The sequence below is a fragment of the Erinaceus europaeus genome, chromosome 12, assembly GCF_950295315.1.
Source record: "Erinaceus europaeus chromosome 12, mEriEur2.1, whole genome shotgun sequence".
In the NCBI taxonomy this organism is placed as follows: domain Eukaryota; kingdom Metazoa; phylum Chordata; class Mammalia; order Eulipotyphla; family Erinaceidae; genus Erinaceus; species Erinaceus europaeus.
Genome location: NC_080173.1, coordinates 92346410 through 92371123, shown reverse-complemented (window position 1 = coordinate 92371123; position 24714 = coordinate 92346410). Strand labels below are relative to the sequence as shown.

Genomic DNA, 24714 nt, shown 5'->3' with positions numbered 1-24714 from the left:
GTTTTACAAAGTCAAAGTGCTCTTTTATTTTTTGGTATTATTTTTTTTATTGGCAGCAGGATCATTGCTGGCCCTTGGGGCCTGCATAATGAATCCACTACTCCTAGCACTCCCTTCCTCCCCTCCCCTCCTCTCCCCTCCTCTCCCCTCCTCTCCTCTCCTCTCCTCTCCTCTCCTCTCCTCTCCTCTCCTCTCCTCTCCTCTCCTCTCCTCTCCTCTCCTCTCCTCTCCTCTCCTCTCCCCTCCCCTCCCCTCCCCTCCCCTCCCCTCCCCTTCCTTCCTTCCTTCCTTCCTTCCTCTCTTTCTTTCATCTAATAGGACAAAGTGAAGTTGAGAGGAGAGTGAGAGACAAGAGAAGGAGAGACAGAAGGAATATTGCTTCACTACTCATGAAAAATCGCCCCTGCAGGCGGGGCGCAGAAGCTTGAATCCAAGTCCTCACACACTGTAAGAAACTGAAAGTGCTTTTACATTAACTTAAATCGTTAACCTGGGCAGACAGTGCAGTGATTGCACAACAGATTTTCATAGCTCAACTTTGGAGGTCCTGGGTTCAAACCCTGGCATTACCCTAAGCCAGAGATGAGCAGTCTATCTTTCTTTCACTAAAATAAAACCTAGACAAGTGTCTTGAAGACATTGCACTTCAAAGTGGATAACTCAGGGTTGTGAAATGAAAATGACACCTTTCACTTGAAATTTCTGAATTCATTAATTCAATAAATTATATTACACATATCTCATGTCTTAAAAATGAATGTGACAGGGGCTTGGCAGGTAGTGGCACAGCGGGTTAAGTACACATGGCACGAAGCACAAGGACCAGTGCAAGAATCGCAGTTCGAGCCCTGGGCTCCCCACCTGCAAGAGGGTCGCTTTACGAGCAGTGAAGCAGGTCTGCGGGCGTCTATCTTTCTCTCCCCATCTCTGTCTTCCCCTCCTCTCTTGGTTTTTCTGTTCTATCCAACAATGACAACAACAACAAACAAAACATGGGGGGGAAAAAAAGTGGCCACCAGGAGCAGTGGATTCATAGTGCAGGCATCATGCCCCAGCAACAACCCTGGAGGAACAAAAAGAAGACGATGATGCATAGGTATGATAGCATATCAATTCTAGGCAAAGAAGAGTGAACCCTAACGGTGTATAGCCATCCATGTGTGAGCCCCGGTCCCACATGGGAATAACACAGTATCTGGGGAAGCTCTGGTGCTGTGGTATAACTCCCTCTCTTTCTCTCTTCTACTAGAATGAAAACACTGGGCAGGGAGTAATGAAATTGCTCATGCATTAGGCCCTAGTTTTACATATACACACAAATAAATATATCAATTTTATTTACAAATATTGGGCTGTTGAAAACCCAATTAATTATACATTTTCTGTTACATGTGGCATTGACATATAATAGAATAAATATTATAAATATGCCTATATGCACTTAAACCTTTTTTTACTGATAAAATACAAGACTGGCTAACTTTGGTAGGTATTAATGTCTGGCTTTATATATGGAGACCCAAATGCAAGTAATTGACAGTGAATTCAACCCAAGATCAAAAGAATCACAGTGTTAACACTTGGCTCTGTTTTATATACGTGTGTGTGTGTGTGTGTATGTGTCTATGTGTGTGTGTATGTGTGTATTATTTTGGACAGAGACAGAGAAACCGAGAGAAGGCAGAGATAGAGAGGGAGATACCTGCAACACTGCTTATGAACCCTTCCCCCAGCAGATGGGAACCAGAGACTTGAACCCGGGTCCATGAGGACTGTAAAATATGCACTCTACTAGGTGTTAACCATACATGATTAAATGTAAAGCCATATTATTAAATGCAAAGCCATTTACATGATTAAATGTAAAGCCAGACATTATTGTTAAAAGGGACAAGGTAAGCAGGAATTCAACTAAGCACTCAACTAGGTATTATCTGAACATTATTTTTTTAAAAAAATTTTAGTATTTTTATTTATTTATTATTGGACAGAGACAGAGAGAAATTGAGAGATAGAGAGGGAAAGACAGAGAGACACCTGCAGCCCTGCTTCACCACTCGTGAAGTTTTCCCCCTGCAGGTGGGGACCAGATGCTTGAACCCGGGTCCTTGCGCACTGCCATGTGTGCACTTAACCAGGTGTGCCACCACCGGGCCCCACCCCCACATATTCTTTAACAAATATTCCAAAGACTCTTTTCTTAAAAAAAGACTCAACTAAATCCAAGGAAGATAAGCACGCAATCAACTAGCTTATCACAACATCATAGACAAGGCCAGTAAAACTCTAACATGTATGTCCACATATAATCCTTAGTAATCTTACTTTTTTTTTTTTTAGAGGAGTACTAGATCCAGAGGTTTTAAGGGAAATTGCAATGAGTTACTCAGAGGCCCAGAAGGAGAGTGTGAGAAGGAGGCCCCTGCACAGACTGATTCTTCTGCAACGCAAGCAGCTTTATTTGTGACTCACGGCCTTTGGTTTGGAATGAAAGTTTAGCCACCAGCCCCACCCCCACCCCACGTTTCTGTCTCATAGTATGGCTTCCAAACCATCACTGACCAACTTGGAAGCGTTTGCAACTTCCAATACGGAAGAGGTTTTCTTGAGAGGCAGATTTATCAAGAACTTTTTTCTTAAGCATCTGAGATCACCAATGAAAAAATGACTGTCAGGAAAACAAACAAACAAACAAACAAAAACCTGCTCATTTACACAATTTTTAATTTTTTTTAATGATGCCTCTTCCCCCCCCCCCTCCGCCACACACATACATATCTTTTCCTCTGGTCCCAAATGAAATAGGAAAAAAAAACCAAAAGCCCAATAAATCAATCTGGTTGTCAGTTCTGATAAAAGTCTTGCTTAAATTGAGAGTCTCTTATTCTTATTATCTATTATATCTCGGTATCCTTGCTACTGCGCAATATTGTAACCCAAATCCTACAAACTGAAGTTTCTAAAACTCTTTCATGTGATAAAAATAATAAACACAAAAGGTATAAACTGATAGACTAGACAGTTAAAGAATTTGTGTGTGTTTCAGTTTATGTGTCCCTCCAGGGAAATGAACTGAGTTTTTTAACAGATCTGAGCTCAACATCATAGAACTTAAGAGTCAGAAGTTGGCTCCTTTCTAATTTCCAAATAAGCATGTATTTTTTTTTAAACTAAAGAACTATGCTTATGATTTCTTCTTCTCTTCATTTCTATTAACACTGTAAGCTTCAAATAATTCAATTTCTAGTATAACTGACATTTTTAGACTTTACAACTTGGCACTGTTCTGTGAACCTTCTGACAAAATCATCTTACCCACACACACATCAAAGAGAGTGGTAATTCTTATGCTTATTGCTAAGTTCAGATGAAAAGTCAATTGATGAGAGATTGGGTTTTTTTCCTCCTTCACATTAAAGAATATCAATCAGGGATAAGTGATTATAAACCATAACCATTTCTGGTTAAAATATAAGAATTTTCCTAGAGATTTTTAAAAGCACAGCTGCAAAAACTAAGAATATGCGAAGGCTTCTAATACTCATGTTCTTTTTTCTTTTTTTTTTCCCCATATATTTTAGTAAACAAAGCTGGTGAGCAAAAATTCTAATTCCAAATTAAACTTTATCATTTCAAATGTTCTGTGCAACAGTTACCAAAATGAAACATTTAAGTGTGGTTCCCCAAGGCAATTTACCGGTAGCATTTGGTTTGCATTTATAGTTAGCATCAGGATAGGGAAATAAAACATCTATTAGATCTGTTTAAATAAATACATAATAAAAGCTGTTTATATATAAGTTAATTATGCAATAGAATGGGATCCAATTACAGTTTTTCCTTAGGCTATTTAAGCTTTTCCACTTTGTCATCTATTTAGTTTTTTTTTTTTTTCCTGTTCTTTTTAGTAAACATTTCTTCTCAATGTAACCATGGCCAACATTCCACAAGCTGTGTAATTAACTAGAAAATTTTCCATAAAACTGATGCTTATCAAGTTTACAAGAAATGGAAACACATCCTTAGAAAGATGAGTTAGGCAAGAAGGAATTGTTAGTTGAGCAGTTTTCACTAAAATAAGAAGACTTCTCAGTTTTAAGAAACTAGGTCCCCAAAAGGACTGGGCTATCTGATATGTCCCAGGGGTAAAGGCAGGGAGAGATATGGGGACCTGAGATTGTTAACTGTGAGTACTCTGCTTATCTTCTGAAAAGGAAGAGTTAATATGGATAGAAGACACCATCACTGGTCATCTCCATCAGGAACAACATTACAGGACCTTGTGGCTCTCTATAGGACCTTGCCCTCAGTGGATAACAACAATGGTAGAAACTGCCCCAGTCTCCAAAGGGAGGCTGGGTCAACATACTCTGGCACTCGAGGAAGACTGGTCCCGAAATGAATACAGTCTAGAATGTTCCTACCTGTGACCATGGAATGAGATCTAAGACTGACAGGGCCCGAAGTCAGATCAATGAGGTTTATAGTTAATGGTATTTATACACTCTCCCCATATTTGGAAGCTACTCTCTGCCCTGAACCAGCTTTCTAGTCCTTTTGCCAAATCTGACACCATCTTCCCAGACAATACTTTTAGCCCACCTGTATATTAGCTGTTGGGCTCAGTCAGAAATTAGTAAAGTCATGGACCCCTTGGGACATAGCTAAAATAGACTTCCTAGCTTCTTCCAACATGAAGACCTCAAATAGTATCTGCTCTATTCTTACCTTTAGGTTTCTATTTATTAAGCAATTTGCTCTGTTTTGTATCTTAATGCTTTTCAGCCACCAAGTTGCAGATGCTACCATGACGCCAACCTGACTCTCCAGGGCAGATGACCTCAAAACCCCACTTCTCCAGAGCCCTACCCCAATAGGGAAAGACAGAAACAGGCTGGGGGTATGGATCAAACTGTCTATTCCCATGTCCAGCAGAGAAGCAATTACAGAAGCCAGACCTTCCACCTTCTGTACCCCATAAAGATCTTTTGTCCATACTGCCAGAGGGCTAAAGAACAGGGAACTTTCCAATGGAGTGAATGGGATACAGTGGTGGTGGGAACTGTATGGAATTGTACCTCTCTTATAATACAATCTTGTCAATCATTATTAAATCACTTGCAATAATAATATTTTTTTTAAAAAAAAGCAAAGAAAAATTATCCAGTGGAACTCCATCAGATTATGAGCTTTCATTTTCCATGTGTATTTCACCTATAAAATCAGCACGGGGCTGAGGAGATAGCATAGTGTTTATGGAAAAAAAAAAAAAAAAGTCTTTCACACACAAGGCACCAGTGGTCCCAGGTTCAATCCCCAGAACTACCATATGCCAGAGCTGAGCAGTACTCTGAACTCTGTCTCTTCTCTGTATCTCTTTATTTAAAATAAAATTTATATGTTAAAAAAGAAGGCAGTCACTGAAGATTGAAATGCCTCCCAACCCCTATTCCTGCTTACCTTGTCCCTTTTAACAATAATACAACTAGTTAAGACATGATTATTTCCTTTGTTCTAGGGAAGAAGGAACCATGGTTCAGGAAATGGGAAGATCTGAAGGCCTGAGAGACCTCCCTCACTGCCCCCTGTACAAAAAAGTTGATTCCTAATGCAGGCAATTGTGAGTATGAATGGCAGTGAGACTTTTTCCCTTCCTGCAAAAGTTAGAGTAACAGAGTCTGGCTTTCTATGGCACTAGGTATGTAGGGGGGCCATGTTTGGCTTTACTTACATATCAAAATTGTTTTAAGTGTCACTGTTTAGCGGACAGTTACTTTATAAGAAAAAAAAACTAAATGACAAAAAATTAAGCATTCATTTAAAGTACCGATCTGATTTTGACAGTATATAATATTTATATTTGACTGTTTAATACAGCATATGCAATAGGTCCATAAAATAGGCCTATTCATTTATTATTTACATTTGGACCTAGAGGCATTTATATGTTAACATTTATTTATTTATTTTATTATTGGATAGAAACACAGAGAAATTGAGAATAGAGAGGGACAAAGAGAAGGAAAGAGACAGACAGACACCTGCAGCCCTACTTCACCTTTCTTGAAGCCCCCCCCCCCATAGGTGGGGACTGGGGCTTGAACCTAGGTCCTTGTGCACTGTAAGGTGTACACTTAATCAGGTCTGCCACCAACTCGCCCCAACATTCTTCTTCTTTTTTTTTTTTTCCTCTAGGATTATTGCTGGGGCTCGGTACCTGCAGTACAAATCCACTCCTCCTGTGGCTATTTTTTTTTTTTTTGATAGGACAGAAAGAAGTTGAGGGGAAGGGGGAGACAGAGAGGATAAGAAAAAGACAGACACCTGCAGACATACCTGACCACCTGTGAAGCAACGCCCCCTGCAGGTGGGGAGCTGAGGCCTCGAACCAGGATCCTTGCACAGGTTCTTATGTTCCCTTAACCCACTGTGTAACCGCCCAGCACCCCCCCCATTCATTTTCTTTATCACTGAGAATTTCCCGCTACTCCTAGCAACTCAAGTTATGTAATAATGTTGGCTACATCATTATTTTAAACAGAAAGCCTTCCAGCAAGAAGCAACTTGTAAAGATTACATTTTTTCCTTTTCTTTTCAGATAGCTAGCTGGAAGAAATTACATTAATGCTGCTACTGTCCTTTTAAGTGAAAATGACAATAACCACTTGCCAACCCTCACTCATTGATAACATTTATGACTTCTGCTCACCAACAGTAAAGAAAGATCTCCTAGAGCAGGACAAATTCAACCCTTTGAGGGTTGCTCTGAGCTTCCAGAGGGAATGTTTTCATAATTTCAATGAACCGCTAGACCAATTAACTCCAACAGAGTTGTATCTAGTTAAAAAAAAAAAAAAAAAAGACAATTACAAACATTAAGATAAATACAAACATCAAAATACAATGGCAGTAGGTAAAAGCTACACTATAAAAGCAGACAGTCAACAATATTTATACACCTTTCCCATATTTGGGAGCTACCCTGATCCAGATTCCTGGTCCTTCTGACAGCCATGACATCATCTCCCCAGATAATAACTTGGATCTACCTGCATAGCAGATTTCAGATTCAGGGAAAAAAAAAAAAAAAAACTAGTATAGCCATAGGCCCTTTGGAATATAACTAAAATATGCCTACTAGCTACTCTTCACCTGCACTATTCCAGCCTTTAGGTCCATGACTGGTCTATTCCAGTCTATTCCCCGCAACTCTTCACCTGCACTATTCCAGCCTTTAGGTCCATGACTGGTCAACAATTTGACTTTGTATGTTAACTCTATTGTCAACTACCAGGTTCCAGATGCTAGCATGAGGCTGACCAGACTTCCCTGGGTAGACAACCCCACCAATGTGTCCTGGAACTCTGTTTCCTGAGAACCCTTCCCCAATAGGGAAAGAGAAAGACAGGCTGGGAGTATGGATTGACCTGTTCAATGCCCATGTTCAGCGGGGAAGCAATTACAGAAGCCAGACCTTCAACCTTCTGCGTCCCACAATGACCCTGGGTCCATACTCCCAGAGAGTTAAATAGGAAAGTTGGGGAGTCGGGCAGTAGCACAGCGGATTAAGCGCAGATGGCACAAAGCATAAAGATCCTGGTTTGGGAGTCGGGCTGTAGCACAGCGGGTTAAGCGCAGGTGGCGCAAAGCACAAGGACTGGCATAAGGATCCCGGTTTGAACCCCGGCTCCCCACCTGCAGGGGAGTCGTTTCACAGGCGGTGAAGCAGGTCTGCAGGTGTCTATCTTTCTCTCCTCCTCTCTGTCTTCCCCTTCCTCTCTCCATTTCTCTCTGTCCTATCCAACAACAACAATAATAAAACAACAAGGGCAACAAAAGGGAATAAATAAATAAAATAAAATATTTAAAAAAAAGAATTAATAAAAAAATCCTGGTTTGAGCCCCCGGCTCCCCACCTGCAGGGGAGTCACTTCACAGGCGGTGAAGCTGGTCTGCAGGTGTCTTTCTTTCTCTCCCCTTCTCTGTCTCCCCTCCTCTCTCCATTTCTCTCTGTCCTATCCAACAACGACGACAACAATAAAAAAAATAGCAAAAAAAAAAAGAATAGGAAAGCTATCAGGGGAGAGGATGGGATACAGAGTTCTGGTGGTGGGAACTGTGTGAAGTTGTACCACTCTTATCCTATCGTTTAGTCAATGTTCCCCTTTTATAAATAAAAAAATAAAGCAGATCGGAGAGGTCCAGCATGTGGCACAGTGGTTAGTGACAACTCTCAAGCATGAGGTCTAGAGTTCAGTTCTCTACAAAGCGTGTCGAACTCTCCTAAATTAAATTTAAAAAAATCTAAACAAACAAACGTACAACAAAAAACCAGAAAGAATTAAAAAGCACAACCACCCGAGGTTGATCACCTGGCTCAAGTAAGATCACACTCAGTCGTCTCATTGGACCACAGTGAGATATAGATCAGTGATGACTTGTGATTCCAAGACTGAGCTGTTCCAAATCCTGTAAACGGTGGTAAGAATTCAGTACACACAACCCCACCCCACCCCCGGCCTCTATTTTTCAGAGACCATTATGTGCATGACATGAGCTAGGCAATAAACTGGGACACACATGAAGTCAAGGAACACTACGGCCCTTGTACACTGACCATTAGACCCAGATAAGCCTTTACAAGGCTTTACATTACAGTGTGTCGGCACTTTAGCTACTGATATAAGCAGAGCTGTGAAAAACATAGAAAGTTGGGGGGTTTTTTGTTTTCTTTTTCTTTTTAAATCTAGAAGTCAAGTTGCCCCAAACTGGTATCAAAGTTGAAGACCAAGGGATCAGAAGTGATGGCTCCTTAAGCGCAGGTGCCGCAAAGCACAAGGATCGGCAGAAGGATCGCAGTTGGAGTCCCTGGCTCCCCACCTGCGGTGAAGCAGGTCTGCAGGTGTCTGTCTTTCTCTCCCCCTCTCTGTCTTCCCCTCCTCTCTTCATGTCTCTCTGTCTTATCCAACAACGACGACACCAATAACAGCAATAATAACTACAACAACAATACAACAATAAGGGCAACAAAAGGGAAAATAAATAATAAAAAATACATATTAAAAAAAAAAAGAAGAAGTGATGATTCCACAAAAATTATGGTGAGTTCCAAGTTCCCCATGATTGGAGAAATTTGAGAACTTTAGCACTTGCATCTTACTACTCATTCAACAAACTTTTCTGAACAAAAGGCAAAAGAAAGAGAGAGAGAGCGAGAGAGAGAGAGAGAGAAAGAGATTTGCTTGATGAACAGGGAAGAGAGTGACTTGATGGCGACAGAAGGTAGCAAGCATAAAAGAACTCCAGAACAGGGCAGGAGAGATAGTTCACTGGGTAGGATGTCTGCACTGACATACAAGAGACCCAGGTTCTAGTCCCAATGGCCCATGGAAGGTGTTCTGGCAAGAAAGGAAGCTTTAGTATTATGGCGACTCTTCCTGTCATTCTCTTCCTAAATGAAAAAAGTGGCCTCAGTTGTGAAATCATGTATGTGTGAGGCTTCAGCCCCAACAACAAAACACACACACACACACGGGTATAATCTTTTTTTAAAAAAATTATTTATTATAGGACAGAGACAGAAAATGAGGAGGGGGAGACAGAGAGGAAGAGAGACAGACACACCTGCAGCCTTGCTTCACTCGTGAAGCTTTCCCCCTAAAGGTGGAGACCAGGGGCTTGAACCTGGGTCCTTGTGCACTGTAATGTGTGCGCTTAACCAGGCGCGCCACCGCCTGGCCCCCTGGATATAACCTTTATAAAGTAGTGATAAGTGATAATAGTTTACTTAGAGAGTATCCTTGTTTTGTCAGTCATATGTATAACCAGATTTGAACCCGACCCCACCACACTGAGGGAAAATCCAGTTTGTGGTACCTTTATCTCTGTCTCTCTAGCTGTTTTTTGTTGTTGTTTTTTTTTCACATAAAAAAGTAAATAAATAAAAGGTTGGGTAAGTACTGAAGCACTTTCTACCCTCCTTCTTCTATGATGGCTTAAAGCTCCTTGGCCCAGGCTCGAACCATATCACACTAAGAGGATGGGACTCCAGTCTGGAACCTCAGACTTCCCAACCCAGCAAACTACTACTGGACTATTGCCCTGGCTCTGCTGCCAACGGCTTCTTTCCTCCTCTTAATGATCTCTGCTATATGAGGAAAAGCTGTGAAGCCGGTGCTTCTCTTTGCTACCTGTTTTAACAAGCTGGAGAGAAAGCTGGACCCAAAACCCTATCAAGAACAGGGGGTCAGGCGGTAGCGCGGTGGGTTAAGCGCACGTGGTGCAAAAGGCAAGGACATCCCGGTTCAAGTCCCCGGCTCCCCATCTGAGGGGGCGGGAGGGGGTGTCGCTTCACAGGCGGTGAAGCAGGGCTGTAGGTATCTCGCTTTCTCTCCCCCTCTCTGTCTTCCCCTCCTCTCTCCATTTCTCTGCCCTAGCCAACGACAGCAATCAGCAATAACAACAATAACAATAATAACCACAACGATTTAAAAAAAAAAAAAGGCAACAAAAAGGGGGGAAAAATGGCCTCCAGGAGCAGCGGATTGGGAGTGGACACCGTGCCCGTGCCGTGATAATCATGGAGGCAAAAAAAAAAGTCAGTAGCTGTTACACTCATCACAGCACACAGACGAACGTGTTTCTCTATTGTGCAAAATACAGTCAAGGAGTTTTACTTGTTGCATCTAGTCTTGGGCAGGGAAAATCGGCCTTCACGTTAACTCTCAACTCACTAGTGGGAGGGGGGGAGCGTGGAGTTTTTAACACCAATCAACTATGGGAAGTCTTGTCTGTATCTGATCTCACTCCAAAGTACTCATAGTTGATTTTGATTTCGTTCTTTTAAAGTTCACTGTGTCATATTTATTGTGTTGAGGGGCCAGGTGGTAGCATACCCACTTCAGTGCGCACTTCACCATCAACAAGGACCTGGGTTCAAGACCCCAGTCCTCACCTGCAGGAGGAAAGCTACAAGAGCGGTGCAGCTGTGTTGTAGATGTCTCTCTTCCCTTCTCTCTATCTCCCCCTTCTAACCTCAGTCTCTGTCTATCCAGTAAATAAATAAATACAAATACTAAAAGAAAAACATTTATTGTGTCAGGAAAAAAAATAGAAGTAGTCCCCCCACCATGGTGGGAATCGATACTGGGACCTTTGGTTAGTCTCACTGGGCTATCAAGTCACCTGACCTCTGCTAAAGACTCAGCGTTCTCTTGCCCTACTGTTTTCTGACAGATGAGAGAAAGCTGTAAAGGCGGTGCTTATCTTAACTACCGTCAACCAAATTTGAGAGAAAACTGGGTCTAAGTCTCTATCAGGAATATACAGCAGTTAACTCTTAAATATATTTATTTATTCTTTTGTTGCCCTTGTTGTTTTATTGTTGTATTTGTTATTGATGTCGTTGTTGGATAGGAGAGAGAAATGGAGAGAGGAGGGGAAGACAGAGGGGGAGAGAAAGACAGACACCTGCAGACCTGCTTCACTGCTTGTGAACCCTGCAGGTGGGGGGCTCGAAACTGGGGTCCTTATGCCAGTCCTTTCCAACAACAATGACATCAATAACCACAACAATGTTAAACAAGGGCAACAAAAAGGGAAATATAAAAAAAATTATTTAAAAAAATACACCAACCACTGTGGTTTTGTATCTTGCACAGCACAGAAAAAAGTACCATAGCAACATCCAGGAGTTTTGAGATACTTTGTCACTCCTTTATCCCTCCTCCTTCTCCTCCTCTTCATAAGCCCAACCCCTTCTCTCTTGTGGGTTTTGAACCAGAAGCCTTCTGGCTTGCCAAGCAAAATTTCTACCAGTGGCCTATCACCCTAACTCCGCTGGCTGTGGCTTCTTTTCAATTTTAACTTTCTCTGACAGATGAGTGAGAGCTGACACTGGTACTCATTTCCCTAACCTTATTCAAGGTTTAAGAGAAAGAGCTTGGTTTATTTCCCTACAAAGACAACATGGCAGCAACTCATATTACACTAACCACTATGGTGGTGTTGGGAAGCAAACATCAGCCACCCCAACAAGTGTCTTTGGCTAAAGGGTATTTCATGGGAGAGGCTTGATGAGAGAATAAAGATCACATTTGAGGGGGCCTTAGCTGCCATAGGGTGTCTCTACATGGCCTAACTGCCTAATCTGAAAATGTGTTTCATGAGATAGAGACAGAGCATTCTCTGCTTTATGTGATGCTGGCGAATCAAACTTGAGGCTTCAATCCATCTGCCCTGGCCTGACGGTGCCAGGAATTAAACCTGGGACCTCTGAGACCTCAGGACTGAAAGCCTTTTGTATAACCACTATGCTATTTCCCTAGACCCTAGTAAGACGGGCTTTTAAAAACTATGTAAACAATCTAAAATTCATGCCCTTTCTTTTTTTCTTTTAATCAATAGCAGCAGTTTATATCTAGGAGGTAGGAGGAGAATCTATATATTGATAAGACTAATTTAAATCAGTTCCGTCAATGGCATAACTTATTAGTTCTAAGAGACGATCTTTTAGTATTCTGGTCTCAGAAAAGGTGTTGTAGCTTTTCAGAACAGATGTTATTGAGGGGGATAAAATTCAGCATTTTATGACCTATATTTTAAATATAGACTCAGTTGTGTCACCCAAGTCTCTTGTGATCCTCATCTAAATAAAATTTCTTCATCCCAGTGTGGTCCTTGCAATAAACTCCCAAAACATATTGTAAATAGCTCAGCTGGCAAGAAAAACCCAAGGGAGAGAAATTATTACTACTACTTAATAAACTCAATCTTACTTCCTTTCATGGGTAGGGGAGGGAGTCTTTCACTAGCATTAGCACCATATAAACATTTGGCCCAGATCCTGGTACAAATACCCTGGCATAAAGTTGTTGCTACCTTACCAGACTACAAATGAAATAGAAGCATGGTCACTATTTGGTCTTTCACTTACCCTACAGATAATTATGCTCAGTATATTATAGCTATAAACAAAAGGAGGCAAAGAAAGGCCAATTCCATAAATGTGATTGCTGACTCCCAGCTATTTCTGTCCCTACCATTAGCTATGAATGAATTGCTGTAGATGTTAAGCATCCAAAAAAAAATCAATTGATAGATACCAGGGATTTTCTTAGAGGAAAAAAAAAAAAAATCCTGCTGACTCCAAGATATGTGAATTCAAGTATTAACCTGAATAGGGAGGAGGTAAAAGGTCAAATGAGAGGGTAGAGGTCACCGAAAGGGTGCTGCCTCTTTAAATGGAATAAGCAGAAGGAAATGACTTTAATTCAATTAGCTCCCCCAGAAATCTGGGTTACAGAATATATAAAATGATACCAAGGGAAATTTATTGCCCCCAGACTTTGCCATCTGAGGGTGTAAGGACTTATGTCTTAATTTGCATATCTCTTGTGTGGTCCAGACCCTGCCCAGTTGGCTTTTCCTGCTACCAGTGATAGCCAGGACCCAGCCAGACCACTGAGTCTGGGACAGGCATTCTGCACATCTATCCAACGCCTACTTCGCTTTCTCAAACTGGGACCCAGAGCCACCTGCATCAGATCATCTGACAAACTTGTCAAAAGTGCCCATCTCTCAACAGTGCTTATGCCCAGACCTGTGGGACCTGAAATCCCTGGGGGAAGCTTGCTATTTTGACATGAATGATATGTGTACCCCCCATACAAGCTGCCATTTGGGAAGAGGTAAGCCGATGTGTGCTACAAGCATAGCATGAACCTTTTAAACAAGTCAGTTAATCATTGCTTCAGATTGCAGACACTTTTATTTATTTTTTTTAATTTCTTTATTGGGGGATTAATGTTTTACATTCAAAACACTATGTTTTAAATGGCCAGTTGTGTATCTGCAATGCCTATTCAAATATAAAACACTAAGTTATATAAAAGGGAAAATAATATAATACCCAGTATGAAAAACAGTAACATTTACCAAAAAAGAAAATTTTTTTAAAAATTATATTTATTTATTTTCCCTTTTATTGCCCTTTTTATTGGTGTTGTAGTTATTATTATTGTTATTGATGTTGTCATTGTTAGATAGGACAGAGAGAAATGGAGACAGGAGGGAAGACAGAGAGGGGGAGAGAAAGATAGACACCTGCAGACCTGCTTCACAAAGCCACTCCCCTGCAGGTGGAGAGCCAGGGACTCGAATCGGGATCCTTAAGCCGGTCCTTGCACTTTAAGCCACATGTGCTTAACTCGCTGCACTACCGCCCAACTCCCACCAAAAAAGAAATTGATACTAAAGCAATTACCATTCTTTCTCTATTCCTTTAAAAAAAAAAAAAAAGAGTATTTTGACAATAAGCTTTTAAATTTTGTTTTGATAACTTAAATTTGTTTAGATAACTTAAAAAAACTTTTATTAGTGATTTAATAATGATTAACAAAATGGTAAGTTAATAGCAGCATAATTCCATACAGTTCCTACTACCAGACTTCTATGTCCTATCACCTCTACTGGAAGCTTCTTTATTCTTTATCCCTCTGGGGGTACAGACCGTAATTCTTTATGGGGTGCAGAAGGTGGAAGGTCTGGCTTCTGTAATTGCTTCTCCTCTGGACATGGAAGTTGGCAGGTCGATCCATACCCCCAGCCTGTTTCTATTTAGGTAATTATTTAAAGTGGTTTATTTTAAGGCTCTAAGAAGAGGAAGTAGAAACACAGGTAAACATTTCCTGACTTAAGATTCAGCCAACAGTGACTTCCTAATTGCCAAATCAAACAATTCTTTCTAGCCAGACATCTAAGAAGACTGGGCATTTAAGTGTTGATCACTTCCTTTCAAAACTAGGTCTTCTCTTCTGCTTCCTGTAACAACGCCCTTTCCAGTTTCCCTCCCTCTGATCATTTACTTCTGTTTAGTTTCCATTACATTTTATCCAATTCTTAAAGGGGGATGTACCCTAACGTCTTTCTGCCCTGGTCAGCCTGCATGCCAACTTCTGAACTTCTGGCAACTTCGCTGTCATGATGTTAAGGCTAATTCCAGGGTGAAGCCCCCTCATCCTTCCAACTTAGTGTTCTCTCTGTGCTCATGTCCTTCACCATGAACTGCCCACAGCATATCTTTACTGGATATGCCAATGACGACGCGAATTCCACATATCCAGTCTGAGCTCATTCCCACACCCCTAAATAAGGTTCTTCTTTCAGACTTTGCATTTGCAAATATGAACAGCACTGTTCAGCCAGTATCTCATACCAGAAGACTCTGAGTTTATCCAGAGAGGGGTCAGCACTCAATGTCTGAGGGGGAACCAAGGTAACAGATTTATTTTTTAAATTAAGAAGCATGTTAACAGGAAAAACTGCTCATGACTGCTTATGCACAAGCAGAGAATATGGAGGGAGTCAGATCTCCACATGCTATGAAAAGGAATACAAATGTAAACCGGACTCTCCTTTTATAAGAAACAAACTGGTTAATCTATCAAAATTAAGAGATAAACTTGTTAGCCTATCAAAATTAAAATGTCGAAAGCTAGCAATTGCACTTCTTGACATTCATCCTGAAGATTCATAAGGACACAAAGACTGATGTGCATAAAAGCTAGACGCAGAGTAGTTTTTAAAAGCAAAGACAAACAAAAAACACAACCCAAAGTATTCACCTATAGAGGGTTAATAGTAATATGATGAAACAGTACACACTGTAGTAAATCTGTCAGTCAAAACTGTTAAAATGGCAAGTTTCAGAATTGTATCTGTGTGTATATATGTACAAGAACACACAAAATACATAATCCTAGTCTATTAAAATGAATATCTGTCTCTGTATCTTTTAAGCTCCATGTGTGTCTGCAAAGCTACTTTTTCTCTTTTTGTCACTGTTAGTGCTTCCCCACTCAGAACCAACTTTTTCAGACAGACAGACAGAGGAAGAGCTAGGAAGTTGGGAAGACAGCAAGCACTGACGTTTCTCCTCACACCTTGGCCATGTACACGACAAAGCAGGGATCCTCCCAGGCGAGCTGTATGGCTACATTGTAAGCAGGTATTTTACCTAGAAAGGATGGGTACTTTTTCATGTTATCTAACCCTCCTGTATCATTCTGAATATATTTTTTAAATTATTTTTTATATTTTATTTCTTTATTTTCCCTGTTGTTGCCCTTGTGCTTTTTTGTTGTTGTTGTTGTTATTGTTATTGATGTCATTGTTGTTAGGACAGAGAGAAATGGAGAGAGGAGGGGAAGACAAAGAGGGAGAAAGACAGACACCTGCAGGCCTGCTCCACCACCTGTGAAGCGACTCCCCTGCAGGTGAGGATGGGGTGGGGGGGCTCAAACTGGGATCCTTATGATGGTCCTTGCACTTTGTGCTAAGTGCGCTACCGCCTGACTCCCTTATTTTAAATATCTTTATAATAGTCTTATACTAATTCAGTAGTAATTGGAAACTACTTAAAAGATAAGATAAAACAAAAAATGATTGGGTTCCTCCAAAGAACCATACAAGACTTTTGACTGTGAAGGTATAAAAGACATACAGATATTGGGTTATCAGAAAAGTCATGATACATTTTTGCATAGAAAAATACATCATGACTTTTCCAACAGCCCAATATAACAATGTATCCCTACCTGGCCCTTCAATACCAGCAAGTACTAGTCCTACAGAAAATTCAAGTTACATTGTATTACTCAGTATACTGCAGTATTTGAACATACTATAATGTATCAATCTTCTACACCTTTGCAAAGGCTTCTCCCTTTACTTATGACCTTTGCCTTCTCTGTCTAATAAACACTCATTCTTCAACTCATTCCATAGACAGAAGTATTCTTCTCTGTTCCTACTCTGTCGCTGGATTCATAACACCTGCAACACTAATTTCCTTTATAATGGAAAAGAGCAATTAAGAGGGAATGGAAGCTAGAAAGACAGAGACATCTACTGAATTACTTTGCCAGTCATGAAGTTTGCCCCTGGCCCCCTTTGCAGGTGAGGACTGGGGCACTAAACCTGGGTCACTGCACATGGTAACATGTGAACTCTACCAGGTGTGTCACTGCCTGGCCCCTCATTTTATTCCTATTCAGATAAACCAAGACACCTCCAAGTTAAGTAAATTATCCAACATCACACAGGCACTAAGAAAGAGTTCTGGATTTGTAATACATATAGATTTGACCAGATGTTTTATTTTTACAGATGTGTATGTATTCTAAATCTTTCTGATAACCCATCTATTTTATATATATAATTTTTGGTATGAAAGTGAGAGAGACCAAAGTAATTTTCTGTCCCCTACATACTGAGAGGATCTATACTGTTCATGAAATTTCCTGTTCTGTCTTCTGAACTACTTATTAACATCATTATTCCTTCACATTGACAGAGCTATAAATATCTGAAGCTAGTCAACATATCTTCAATCTCCTTCCCCTCACCATCTCCCTCCTCTTTCCTCTTTCCTTCAATGCAGTAGGGGCAGGCTAGGAGCTGGGTCGTGCACATGGTAAAGCAGCAGGCTATCCAGGTGAGCTATTGCACCAGCCCATTCCTTCTCCTTTCAAGCAGGAGAAAAATCGTATTCCCCCCAAGTGAAAGGTTTTTATAATCCCTTTCTTGCTTATAGTTCCTTCCTCTGGAGGACTGTTTTGTCAGTTTCTCCACTAAAAGCAAGTCTCTAACAAGTAAAATGCATGGTACCAAGACAGAAGTACTCAACAAGTACAATATGGCATAGTCCCTGCCCTCTAGGGGCTGCTGTATTTCACTGGAGAGAAGTTAGGAGCTGCCTTAACTAGAGTGATGCCTCCAAACTGAGAGGTCTTGGTCTATAGTCACTCTTTTTTCTTTTTTTTTTTAAAAATATTCATTTATTTATTCCCTTTTGTTGCCCTTGTTGTAGTTATTGGTGTCATTGCTGGATAGGACAGACAGAACTGGAGAGAGGAAGGGAAGACAGAGGGGGGAAGAGAAAGATAGACACCTGCAGACCTGCTTCACCACCTGTGAGGCGACTCTCCTACAGGTGGGGAGCTGGAGGCTCGAACTAGGATCCTTACTAGGTCCTTGTGCTTAACCCACTGTGCTACCGCCGGACTGCCGGTCTACAATCACTCTTAACTTAGCAATAGAATGACACACCACACCATTTGTGCCAATGATGAAAGGCACTTCTACAGAAATATGATGGCTCCTGTTAGCTACAACAAAGCACTCAAGTAGGGCAGAAGTAGATAGCATAATGGTTATGCAAAATGACTTTCATGCCTGAGGCTCCAAAGTCTCAGGTTCAATCCCCTGCACCACCATAAGCCAGAGCTCTGGTTAAATAAAATAAATAAATAAATAAATAGGGGGTCGGGCGGTGGCACAGCGAGTTAAGCGCATGTGGCGCAGAGAGAAAGGACCAGCGGAAGGATCCCTGTTTGAGCCCCTGGCTCCCCACCTGTTAGGGGAGTCGCTTCACAGGCAGTGAAGCAGGTCTGCAGGTGTCTATCTTTCTCTTCCCCTCTCTGTCTTCCTGTTCTCTCTCCATTTCTCTCTGTCCTATCCAACAACAAACGACATCAACAACAACAATAATAACCACAAGGGCAACAAAAGGGGGAAAACCAGTGATTCCAGCTGTGACACCCCAATAAAGTCCCACTGGGAGGGAAAGAAAATAAATAAATAAATAAATAAAAGCACTCACGTAGATCTGCATGGCTATCACCTACAATGAGTTCTACTATGGAAGTCTTACTAAGCTTCTTCAGCTCCTTTGTGAAACTCCTTATGTCCCTCTATCATCCCCAAAGAAAGGTGTTAAGTGAGTGACCTTTATCACTGCTGAATAAAGATACACAGTCTACTTCTTTCCAACCAAGATCTTAGTTTCAACTTAGTTAGAGAGCTAGGTGGAAAACGGAGCAGTGTTACACATGTACCAACTACTGTATTTAATGTTGACTGTAAATCAATAATCCACATCCCCCTCCCCCCATTAAAGGGGAAAAAAAGAAGAAATAATAGCCAAGCCATGTCTGCAACCTTGGAAAAACTACTGTAGCTTCCAATGGAGGGGGGAAAGGAAAAAAAAAAACATCAAATAAATACAATTCTTTCCCTAGTCTTCTCTCACCTCAAAAGTCTCTCAGTCTTATCTGTTCATTTTCCAATACTGACTTAATGGCATTATTTATGCCTTCCTGTCTCAAAGATTGCCTAGTTTAATCTTTCTTATTCATCCAATACATTTCTTATTTTCCTTCAAGGAGAAACTAGATCTTCATTCTATAGGATGACCCAGAACATAACATTCTAACAGATTAAGGTAGATGGGGTGATAACAGTAAAGCTTTTCATGACAAGCAGGGTGTTTATAATAACCAAGTGATAAAATGATGGATTACTAGCCCAATATGCTCAATGAAAATCAGTGCAGCTTGCTAGAAGGCAGACAAACATGTAGCTCCAAATCTCTTTTCAGAGAGAGACTCTAAGTCCCAGCTTCCCTGGGACAATTCCAAAGGTCGTATAAGCAGTAAAGCAGAGCAGCGATCTGGGAGAGCCAGTTACCACTGAAGGTTCACTGTACCAAGCAGCACAGCAAAAAACAAACAAAATCCCAAGAAGCACAGCAGAATAGTCTTTCCTATTTTCAGGACTCAGACAAAACTCATTATTTCATGACATCTTTAAATGATCACAGCTGTGAAAACACAAAAAGAAGGAAATAAGCAGGAGAAGCATTGTACTTTAATGGTTAGTAAGAGACTATTTTTACTACAACTTTTTTTAAAATTTTTATTTATAAAAAAGGAAACACTGACAAAAATCATAGGATAAGAGGGGTACAGCTCCACACAATTCCCACCACCGGAACTCCATATCCCATCCCCTTCCCTGATAGCTTCTCTATGCAATATTCTTTACAATTCTGTGTAAGTAAACCTCAATAGAATTTCATTTCAAATCTCAATTAGAGTGAAGAGAGGACTTACGACTTTCAAAAGAGTAAACAAAATTAATTTTTTCATTGGTTCGTTTGGTTTGGTTTTTGCTTAACTAAAGATAAGATTTCAAGTAAGGATAAAGCTATAGTGAAAAACAAAGTACCTGTAAGTTTGATCTTGGACAGCCGGGCCAAAATTCCTGGCAAATCATCCACATGCAGCTTCATTTCCTTCCACTGTTTTCCTTCTTTCATCTGTTTTTCCATTTCTATTGAGCCTTCCACTACAGAGGCAGATTCTAGTTCAATCACTTCTTTTTCATTTGGCTTTCTCGGTAAAGATATGGTTGGGGGCAAGAGAGGGCTAATGTCATAAAGTTCTGTTTTGACATGACCTGAAGATGTTTTTTCAAGGAAAGGTGCTGCCACTGGTTCTGGCTTTGGTTTGGCTTGCTGGTTGAGACCTCTGTTCAGCTGTGTGACATACTAAATTAAAAGACAAACAAAAAAAGGGCATGTCACACACACACACAAAAAAAACTAAAGCCCAAATTGTTTTTAAGTACTAGCTGCATGTTAACACTCTCTGTCTGCCCAATGTTCATGGTACTTTTCTTACAATATCTAGTTCCTGAACTAACTAATCTTAAAGTGCTTGCTAGATAAAAATTGTCTCTTGGGAGTTGGGCGGTAGCGCAGCAGGTTAAGCACAGGTGGCGCAAAGTGCAAGGACCAGCGTAAGGATCCCGGTTCCAGCCCCCAGATCCCCACCTGCAGGGAAGTCGATTCACAACCTAAGCAGGCCTGCAGATCTTTCTCTCCCCCTCCTCTCTCCATTTCTCTCTGTCCTATCCAACAACAACAACATCAATAACTACAACAATAAAACAAGGGTAGCAAAAGGGAATAAATATTAAAAAAATTACCTCTTAACAGATACAGAGGATAGAATGAATGTGCCATCAACAGTTTTCAAATTCTACAATTTAGAATAGCCTAGGAACTTAAGTTCCTTGGAAAAAAAAAAAGAAAATATTTTTCTCTCATCCCCACTAGAATTTCCTCCCCCACCATTGAATCAAAAATAAGAGATTTAGCATTCCAAATACAACCCAAAGAAGTGTTCTATAATCAAGAGTTCAATTCAACCTGCTGACTTTCTATGTTTCTAGGCAAACAGTGCAGAGAGGGACTCGGAGGTCAGACACAATCTAGGGCTAAGAGATGTCACAGCACTGTGCTTGTGGAAAGAAAACAGTTTTCAGAGCTGGACGATCTTTTATCACTTGCTATGAAATGACAGAAAGCGCTACTAACATTTGTGGAACACCTCATACTTTTATGTAACATTATCTCTATAGCTTATATATTTCTCTGAGTCTTCTCCACAACTGTTCAAGATGATGGAATAGTATTAGACTTACTCAATTTACAGATGATGAAACAAACAGACAGAGTCACAAGTCAACAACAGTTGCTAAATGTGGCCCTAGGACTTGGGAGTCACCTGTCATGGTAACCAGACCAGTGACTTTCCCATTACATCCAAAGGCTCAAGCTTGTCTATACTCATCTTAGGAAAGAACTGGGTTCGTTTACATTATTTACATTAAATGTTTTTAGTTTCCCATATAAATATACAAGACTCTTAATCTATAAATCAATTAAACATTTCAGATATTTAATTTCAAAAACTGACAAAAGTTTAAATGGACTTTTGGTTATAAATTTGCTATTCTCTCATGCATGTACTCTAGTTACAGAGTTTTTTCTGTTTTGACTTTTCCTTTCTATGGCCTTTTTCTATTTTAAAAAAAAAAAAAAAAGACAAATGCCCTCTCCGGTTAATACAGAGTAAACTACTCTGAGGCTTACAATCTCATAGGGTCAACTCAGGAAACACCCTATAAGAGAACTGAAACACATCTGCCAATGTCCATTGTAAAATACGTAGGAAATTCCAAAAATTCAATTCAAATGTACGCAAAAGTGCACGTTGAAAATCTGTTCAAAAGGCTGAATAAGGGCAACAGACTGGCATACTTTAACGATGATTCTTTAGTCACCATCAGGCCACCCCATCAGCTGGGGCCCTAATCGGGGAGTCCTGAGACTCCCAAACAGAAATGATGGGCCTAGACCTCAAATAAATCGCCTCTCTCCATTGCTACCAGTCATTTCTATCAGGAACAACACAATAGGCCCCTTTGTGAGCCCCCATAGGACCTTGCCCTCAACTTGGATCAACAATGGTAGAGAATGTTCCATCCTCTGAAGGGAGGCTGGACAACATACCCTATGCTACACCTGAGGAAGATGGGTCCTGATATTGGGGCAGATTGGAATGTTCCTACTCATGACCACAGAATGTGAGCTCAGATCTACAGAGATGCAGAGGTCACATAGGCTCCTAAGCTGAATATGGGCCCCAGATCACATCAAATCGTTGGGGTGTACAGTCAACAATGTTTATACCCCTTTCCCATATTAGGGAGCTACTCTCTTCTTTGATCCAGCTTTCTGGTCCTTTTTCAAGCCATGACATCATCTCCCCAGATAATACCTTGGATCCACCTGCATACCAGATTTCAGGATCAGGGAAAAAAAAGAAAAACCACTAGTATAACCACAGGGCCTTTCCAATATAACTAAAATATGCCTACTAGCTATCTACAAAATGGAGGACCCCTCAACTCTTTATCTGCTCTATTCCAGCCTTTAGGTCCATGATTGATCAACAGTTTGTTTGGCTTTCTATGTTAACTCTCTTTTCAACCACCAGGTTCCAGATGCTAGCATGATGCCGACTAGAATTCCCTGGACAGACAACCCCACCAATGTGTTCTAGAGCTCTACTTCCCCAGAGCCCTTCCCCACTAGGGAGAGAGAAAGACAGGCTGGGAGTATGGTGGACCTGTCAATGCCCATATTCAGCAGGGAAGCAATTACAGAAGCCAGACCTTCCACCTTCTGCATCCCACAATGACCTTGGGTCCATACTCCCTGGTCCCATGCATGCACTCTAGTTACAGAGTTTTTCTGTTTTGACTTTTCCTTTCTATGGCCTTTTTCTATTTAAAAAAAAAAAAATGACAAAGATGGGTCCTGATATTGGGGCAGCTTGGAATGAGTCCCTGGTCCCCACCTGCAGGGAGAAAGCTTTGAAAGTAGTGAAGCAGAGGCTGCAGGTGTCTCTCTGTGTCTTTCCCTCTCTATCACCCCCTTCCCTCTTGACTTCTGGCTGTTTCTACCCAATAAATAAATAAAGATAATTTTTTAAAATGTTAAAAATTAAAAAATAAAGAATTTTAAAAGATATATGAAAACAACTCAGGTTTTTCTTAACCTTTGTCTCATCAAAGTCTTCAATCTTTCCCCAATCATAATCAGTCAATTCAGAATCATCCTTTCAACCTCAAAGAGCAGAATTTTTTTTCTGGTCTCAGTTAAGAGGAATCAAAGGACTGAAAAGTTTGCGATAAATTTAAAGGGATAAAAGAAAAGTTCCTTTCAAACAGCACTTCTTATAGTAGGAATGTCTGATATTTCCTCATACAGAGAAAATTAAGGCAGTAGCAGCATAGTAAAGATGGTCTTCTGAACATACCATACGCTTCAGGAAGCTAAAGTGTCGAAATGTGATCCACTGTTTATTGGTACTCCTCAAAAGATGCATGGATTTATGAGGGCATTGATGCACGGCTCTCCTTTCCAGATACCAGACACATCCTCCTACCCAACCTGAAGGAAAAAGAGAAAAGAGGAGAAATATTAAAGTTAATCCTTCTCACCCAATGATGACCATAACCAGCCATAAGCCTAGTCAATCATCACAGCCTGTTGTATCAGAATTTTCAAATGAGCTAATCCAGTTATGTGCATAACCACAATTTCTCACTCCAACTCACTGCTAAAATCAGTATGATTCTTTAGGATCACTATTTTTTGTAGTTTTGTTTTGTTGTCTCCAGGGTTATAACCGGGGTTTGGTGCCCTCACTACAAACCCACTGCTCCTGGAGGCCTTTTTTTTTTTTTTTCCCATTTTGTTGTTGTTATTGCTGTTGTTGTTGCTGGATAGGACAGAGAAACTGAGAGAGGAGGGGAAGACAGAGGGGGAGAGATAAAAAGATAGAAAGAAAGACACCTGCAGGTGGGGAGCCAGGGGCTTGAACCAGGATCCTTATGCTGGTCCTTGTACTTCGTGCCATGTCTGTTTAATCTGCTGTGCTACCGTCAGCCCCTGGATCACTGTGCTTTTATGATATTAGATACTGGAATAAACACACAGATAGCTTTTTGTAGTGAACATGTAACCATAGTAACCATAGTGCACCTGCATAGTGTGATAAGACAGAGACATATATAAGTAGGATAAGAATTACTCTAATGTCAACCCAAACCTGATTGGCCAATGTGATGTAACCTTAAAACCAGAGGCAAGTTAGTATATATAGAGGCTCAGAAACCAGCTGAATGAAGCACTGTCACCGCTACTAACCGGGATGCTGCCGGTGGTGCTAAAGATTTAAGCACATGTGGCCAGGCTAAGTAGCTGCTTCTCCAGCTTCCAGAGACCCTCGTTCATCTGGTTATACCAGTGGACGAAGGACCATCAGCTCTGTGACACAGCGACTGGTGACCACGACTGGTGACCACGTTGTGAGCCTTCCCTGCAAATGGCTACTGAGTAAGGAGAGGTATTGGGTTGACTGTGTGTTGTGTGAATTGTGTGACTCTTCTCTGGCATCTAAATAAGTAAAGAATTATTGCTTAACCCTGACATGCTCTCCAAGTGAGTCCTTACTCTTA

The 24714-nt window shown here is 40.8% G+C and overlaps 1 protein-coding gene across 4 annotated transcripts in view; it reads right to left on the bottom strand.

The window, feature by feature from the left end:
* LOC103110066 (protoheme IX farnesyltransferase, mitochondrial) overlaps positions 1 to 24714 on the bottom strand; it is a 131433-nt gene that overhangs the window by 103813 nt on the left and 2906 nt on the right. The window contains exons 2-4 of one of the 4 annotated variants that reach the window (XM_060204457.1): positions 24404 to 24575; positions 23511 to 23644; positions 20068 to 20389 (exon numbers count right to left, since the gene is read on the bottom strand). In XM_060204457.1, coding sequence (XP_060060440.1) covers positions 20068 to 20389; positions 23511 to 23579 — 391 coding nt within the window. In that variant the 5' untranslated portion in view covers positions 23580 to 23644; positions 24404 to 24575. Of the gene's footprint in view, positions 1 to 20067; positions 20390 to 23510; positions 23645 to 24403; positions 24589 to 24714 lie in introns of all 4 variants that reach the window. The other 3 variants (XM_060204455.1, XM_060204456.1, XM_007519211.3) reach the window with 3 other exon arrangements.